This window comes from Acinonyx jubatus, chromosome E3 (assembly GCF_027475565.1).
Source record: "Acinonyx jubatus isolate Ajub_Pintada_27869175 chromosome E3, VMU_Ajub_asm_v1.0, whole genome shotgun sequence".
Lineage (NCBI taxonomy): Eukaryota > Metazoa > Chordata > Mammalia > Carnivora > Felidae > Acinonyx > Acinonyx jubatus.
In genome coordinates this window covers 37,397,661-37,404,128 of record NC_069398.1, presented here as the reverse complement: position 1 = coordinate 37,404,128, position 6,468 = coordinate 37,397,661, and the positions used below count along the sequence as shown (strand labels likewise).

Sequence of the window (6,468 nt, the reverse complement as noted above, 5' to 3'; positions counted from 1 at the left end):
CTGATGTTTACAGCAGCATTTTCTACAACAGCCAAATTACGGAAACTTCCCGAGCATCCATCAACTGATGAATAAGTTGAGATGTAGTATATGGAATGTAATATTATTGAGCCGTAAAAACAGGAAATCTTGTCATTGGCCACGAGGCGGAGGAGCGACAGAATGTTATGCTGGGTGAAAAATGCCTGTCAGAGAAAGACGAATATCAGGTGATTTCACTAACACGTGGAAATGAAACAAAACAAAGGGGGGGGCGGGTGGGGTGAAGGACCCAGTGACAAACAGACTCTTCACTGGGAAACAAACTGAGGGCTTCCACAGCGAGGTGGGGAATGGGTGAAACAGCTGCTGGGGATTAAGAATGCACCTGGGATGAGCAGGTGACGCGTGCAAGTGTTACTCTATATTGGACACCTGAAATTAATATTCCACTGGGTCTTCACTCACTGGAATTTAAATTAAAAGGTAACATAAGGTTAATGACACCTACCTGCCAGGTTTTCTGTAGTTTTCAATCACTTCACTAGGTTGGAAAAATAACCATGAAATTTTTAAAAAACCATGTATGATGTGGGGGACAGTTTGTGCCCTTACCTCCGTCTCTGGTTCCAGTAGGACGCAGAAACTGGGTCCCAGCTCATTCTCCTAGAAGGTTGTGAGAGGAGCATTTCATGTATTCACATCCTAACTGAATGCAGCTCCCGTTGCTCTGAATGTCTGTCAGGGTTTCTTCCCGGAAACGAGCCTGAATCCGGAACAAACCATCGACTGCATCGATGAGATGATGTCGTGGGACCCCGCAATCCATGAGTCCTTCAGTAAAATATGTCTTGTTCAAATGCTGTCTGGGAAGGGGAGGAATGAAACACGGGAGCTGCCCAGCAACCAGCTTGCCCAGGGAAGCCACCCAGCGCCCCCTCCTCAGCACTCAGCACAACAAGGCAGCTTCTCCCCGGTGACTCAGGAGATGCCAAGTTGCTGCAAAGCTCCCAAGGTCTCCCCTGGGGTGGGCGGCAGAACGCGCTGGAAAGGCAGCTCTACTCTCTGTCCTGAGGCAGCGGCAGAGGCCCTGTGTCCTCTGGGAGCAACAGCGACCCTTCCTGCTCTGAGGTGTCCTGGGTCAGAAAAGCCGATGGTGCGCCCTCTGCTGGCCCTCACTGTCCAGGCAGAGGAACCCGCCCCTCCGGGTGTGTGGTGCTCGAGCTCTCTCTGCTGGCCACCATGGGAATTCCTGCAATGTTGAAGGCCCCGGGGGCTCAGCTGAGGGACCGAAGGTGCTCTGGGCAACCCAGCCTGTTCTCCACATTGGGAAGGGTCTTAGTGACAGGGCCTGGGACACAAAGCAACCTTTTCCTTCTCCTTTCTTGTGAGTGAAGAATGAAACCGAATTTATTAACGTAATGACATCATTTGTAATGCTTTAAGCAATGTTCCCAGAAAAATAGAGCAGAATTTACACATGCTGAACAAGAGGTAATGGTGTTGACCACCTAAGTGTTTAGGTTAGGTAAAGAATGGACACCTTTGAGAGAGAGATACCGGCTTCCAGCCATGGAATGAATGCGTCCTAGGGATACAAGGGACACCCAATGGAAGACAGTCCATCCTGGAATAATACTGTTGCATGCTTTCACAGGATAGCTACACTTGTGCTTAAGAACAACATAATTTATAGACATATGGAAGGACTACAACGTATGCCTACAACGAATACAACAAATGTGTGAAGAATATTTCAATTAAAAGTCGACATCCTTTATGCTATCTTTAATTTCTCTTTCTTTGCCAATAAACTATCATTCCTGGGGCGCTTCGGTGGCTTACTTGGTTAAGGGTCCGACTTCCACTAGGTCATGATCTTGCAGCCCATCAGTTTGAGCCCACATCATGCTCTATCCTGACAGCTCAGAGCCTGGAGCCTGCCTCAGATTCAGTATCTCCCACTCTCTCCCCCATCCCCAGCTCGGGCTCTCTCATAAAAGGAAAAAGAAACATTAAAAATGAAAAATCATGCCTAATTTAGAATCTGTGCAATTCCATCTATACCAGATTCTCCAACGTGACCATCTTGATGTTTAGAGGTTATCTGAAAAGTCACTAATAATATCTGATGACACATATGTGACAAGGTCAGCATGCACCTTACAGGGAGCTGCACATCTGTTGTGAATTTACGACATGCATCCGTGGCTTATATTTCCAACCAGATGTGCTTTAGGGATACGGATGGATGAAATAATGTCCATCAGTCGTGTAGGTCAATTTCCTACAGGATCATCATGCCTTCAGTTAGTAATTGCCATCTCTTCAAAATGAAAAGAAAGCTGGGAAAAGGAATTGTCTTTGAAGGATGTAAGAGAAGACTATGGTGTTTTACGGGGTTCACCTATCTTCTGGAATCCTCAGATTGGGTGTGGACAGGAGGATAGCAACCCACGATTTGGATGCACACCGCTCGTTCCAGAGGGAGAATACGGACCTTCTTGTCAAGTACTTTTTATCGCTATCAGCAGCTCAACTCTTCCAGGTGCAGACTGCCGGACCTGGGGGCAACACAATGCCTCATGCCTGGGTTCAGAACATGAGGAACGCCAGCTGGTGGCGGGAGGGGGGAAATCCCACAGGGCCTGGGGCAGTGAGGCAGATGACCCCGGGACACCTCCCCACAGGGCGGGCTCTGGAGTTTACCTGCAAAGAGCAGCACACTCTCCCTGAAGACATCCTTCTCCATGACAGAACATAACGCTGAGCCCCACAATTGCAGGAGAAGTGACGGATGCCCATCTTTTCAATTGCAATGGCCTCTGCAGAGCTTGGCCCCCGGGATGTTGTGTCGTAGAGTCATGAAACTATGATGCCCATGATACCAGCCCTTTCTGCCCCAGCACTCAGAGCCACTTCACACATCCCCTCTCCCCTGGCCCATCTCGCCCCGTCCACATACCTGGACCAGGTCTCCACTTTTCTCCTTGTACTTCCTCTTTGTCTCTGTTTCTCTCTAACCACACCTCTCTGTGTTTCTTCCTTTCGCTCTCTGGGTCTTGCCCCATTCCCCTATCACTCATCCAGTTTCTCTCTCCTTACCTGTCTCTTTGTCCACCTCTCCCCAGGCTTCAGGCTATCTGCTCTGTGCATGCAGCCCTGTCCAGGAGCACAGGGCACTCCTGTCTCTCTCTCGCTCGTCATGTTTTGTCCCAGGCCCTGATCACAATGGAGGAGAATCCGCCGTACAGCAGCTGCTCATGTTGACATTTGCTAAAGCAATCCTGGCAGCATGGGGACAGCCAGATATTTACCCTTGGTGGCCCAGCCAGGACCCAAAAGCTGCTGGAGGGCTGGCTGCTTCCCTAAGCTGGAAGGAAAAAGGGGCTCACAGGGTTCAGGGTCCCTGATGTAGATTGGATTGGCTGATGTAGAAGGAGCCATAGGCTTACACCCAACTCTCTTGGGTGGTGTCGAAGGAACCTATCTCAGACCGTGGACCTCTGCCCTCCCCATGCCTCAATACGGCATCAGGGGAACTTTAGGGGACACCGTGTGACTCGCCACAAAAATTGTGTCATTTGCCCCCTTGGAGGCCACCTGGATGGGTGCTATTGGTGGCAGCTGGGAAGGTGGGCTGTGAAGCCGGGTTTGTCCACTCAGGATGGGGCGGAGGCCCGGGGACCGGGGCGCTGCATCACGTGCGGGGGTCCCTCCGTGGCCATGACGGCCGGGCCAACGCGCGGGAAGAGACGTGACTGCACTGGCCGGAAGCGGGGCAGGGTGGGCGGACAGCGCCCCGGGCCAGGCCTGCCACGGGCTCTGCGGCCTCTGGTGCTCAGACGTGTGGTGAGAAGCGCAGTCAGCCGGGGGTGGGCGGCCAGGGTGGGAGTCTGGCCTCCCGGGTGTGTGATGGGGAACCGGCTCCCCACTCCCTTGCACTCACTCTGCCTGACACCCGGCTGCCTTTCTTCCCCATCCTCCACCCCCACCCACCCCCCCAATGGAACGCTGCCCAAGCCGCCCACCCACTTCCTGTGGCCAAAGGATAAAGGACCTCGGGGGCCCCCAGAGCAGAGACCCGTGGAGCCTCGCAAGGTAGGGATGCTGTCCCCTCTCACACGGCTGCAGAGGCCCCTGGCCCCCTCCGGCCCTGAGCTGTCCCTCCGTGCCCTCTCTCTTTGCAGATGCTGTGGCTGTTGCTTCTGACCCCCTTCTTCTCCGGGACCTGCCTCGCGGGGAGCCCAGGTGAGTCCTGACCCCACGGGGGTCCTCCCTTCCCAGAGGCTCCTGTAACCTTGTCTCCAGTTCCAGTCGCTGGGGGGCCTTGGGGCTGCCTGTCGTGCCCTCGGGGGAGGCCTAGGTGGGGACTGGGCTCGGCCCCAGCCCTGAGGCCTGGCCCGAGCCCTGAGGCCCAGCCTCCCTCCCCCCTCATGTTGCTTCCCGGCCTCCCTCCCCCCTCATGTTGCTTCCCAGCCTCCCTCCCTGAAAACGAGCTGGTGGGCATCGTCGGGGGCCACAGTGCCCGCCAGGGGAAGTGGCCGTGGCAGGTCAGCCTGAAAGTCTACAATTATAACTGGGCCTCGTGGGTGCACATCTGCGGGGGCTCCCTCATCCACCCCCAGTGGGTGCTGACCGCCGCCCACTGCATCGCCCGGTGAGTCCCGCTCGCTGCCATCCAGCTCTGGGCGAATCAGGAGGTGTGGGAATCCGGGCTCCAGGCAGGGTTTGGCCTCCCCGCGGGATGGAGGGGGCCGCCCTCGAAGGACCCGCCTCCGTGGCTTCTTTGCGACCCCAGGAAGGACGCCGACCCGGCAGCCTACCGCATCCATGCCGGGGACGTGTACCTCTACGGGGGGAGGACGCTGCTGAATGTGACCCGCGTCATCGTCCACCCCGACTACATCAACGCCTATCTGGGTGCGAACGTGGCCCTGCTCCAGCTGTCACACTCTGTGAAATACACGGCTAACGTCAGGCCTGTGAAGCTCCCGTCGGCCCTGCTTGAAGTCACCCCAGAGGACGAGTGCTGGGTGACCGGCTGGGGCAACATCATGATGCATCGTGTGTACGGGGTGGGGGTTGGGAGGGGTTCGGGGCCGCGCGAGGCATTTCCCGACCTGGCCACACGGAGGAGTCCTGGCGGGTGGGTGGCTGCAGGTTCTGGAAAGGAATCCGCTTTCGACACCCTCCCCCACCCCACCCCCTGTGCGTCCCAATCAGGAGATCGACCCCAGAGGCTGGAGGGTCCCTGAAGCAGAACTGAGCTCAGGACCCAACACTGTGACGAGGAAATTCATATTCTTAGTTTTTTTCCAACTTAGAGGAAGATACTGGGGGGGCGGGGAGAAACCCTCACCCCGCCCCCCCATTTTCTTTCCGGTCCTTCCAACTAAAGGCAGAATCCACCTTCCGGGTCTTAGGAATTTAGAGGGAGATGGGAACCCTGCACCCTGGGGTCCCCACGGTGGCGATCCGGGCGGGAACGCAGGCTCGCGGCCGATGGGGGGGCCACGCTCCAGCCTCCGGTCACGTCTCTCCCCCAGAGTCGCTGCCTCCGCCCTACCGTCTGCAGGAGGTGGCGGTGATCGTGGTGGAGAACGACGTCTGTGACCAGCAGTACCACGACGCCACCAGCCACCGCTTGGCGGGCAGGAAGATCATCCAGGACGACATGCTGTGTGCAGGGACCGAGGGCCGGGACTCCTGCCAGGTGAGTCCCAGCCCATCCCGGCCCCCACCCCGCGCTGGAGGCCAGCCGGGGCTCAGTGCTGTCTCTCCTTCCTCAGGGCGACTCCGGAGGCCCTCTCGTCTGCAAGACAACTGGTGCTTGGCACTTGGTGGGAGTGGTCAGCTGGGACCAGAGCTGTGCCCTGAGCAATTGTCCTGGGGTCTACACTCGCGTCCAGACGTACGTGCCCTGGATCACGCAGCAAATCGGGAGGGGCCTCTGACCAGGGCCTGCTGGCCGTCCGCCTGGCTGGGCCCGGAGGAGCGACGCCTTCCTCCCCCCAGAGCCTGCTGCTTCAGCCTCTGTGCCCCCGTCCCTGGCCTGGGCTCCGCCTTCGCTTCTGGCCTCCTCAGTGTCCGGGACTTCCCTGACTGCTGGGGGAAGGAGCAAAAAGATGCCAGGGGGCGGGCGGGAAGTCCCTGGGGCCCAGGGTGCCTCGCTGTGCTGTCTGTCAAATTAAAGAGCTTGAGGAACGACCAGAGTGCGGTCAGTCTTTGTGGAGTGGGCTCTCCGTGGGAGCGTGTCGGCCAGCCCCGAGGTACAGGGGGCCGCGCTGGGGCTGGTGTCCTGCCAGGCTTGGCAAGGGAGAGTGAGGATCTCAGGGTTGGCTCCACTCTGCAGCCACAGCCCCCAGCTCTGTCCTGCACCAGAGGCCACCACGTGGTTCCAACCTTGCATCCGTCCCTCCTTCCATCCCCCATCTTTCCAACCATCCATCTGTCCGTCCCACTTCTCTCGTAAGGCAAGATCTGTTC

General features: G+C 57.0%; 1 protein-coding gene across 1 annotated transcript; it reads left to right on the top strand.

Annotated features, from left to right (window-relative positions):
• Nucleotides 1-4,072: 4,072 nt before the first annotated feature.
• On the top strand, nt 4,073-6,189 carry LOC128313709 (serine protease 29-like). Its single transcript, XM_053213851.1, has 5 exons — nt 4,073-4,230; nt 4,459-4,639; nt 4,781-5,046; nt 5,529-5,695; nt 5,772-6,189. Exons 1-5 carry the CDS (start codon nt 4,170-4,172, stop codon nt 5,934-5,936), a joined length of 840 nt encoding a protein of 279 aa, XP_053069826.1. The 5' UTR covers nt 4,073-4,169; the 3' UTR covers nt 5,937-6,189.
• The last annotated feature ends 279 nt before the right edge of the window (nt 6,190-6,468 follow it).

What these genes read in the sequence shown, in the direction of transcription:
- LOC128313709 (XM_053213851.1), top strand. Translation starts at nt 4,170, where the DNA reads ATGCTGTGGCTGTTGCTTCTGACCCCCTTCTTCTCCGGGACCTGCCTC. An exon ending in CTGCCTCGCGGGGAGCCCAG is followed by an intron (nt 4,231 to 4,458) that starts GTGAGTCCTGAC and finishes GTTGCTTCCCAG; the next exon opens with CCTCCCTCCCTGAAAACGAG. An exon ending in GGGCAACATCATGATGCATC is followed by an intron (nt 5,047 to 5,528) that starts GTGTGTACGGGG and finishes TCTCTCCCCCAG; the next exon opens with AGTCGCTGCCTCCGCCCTAC.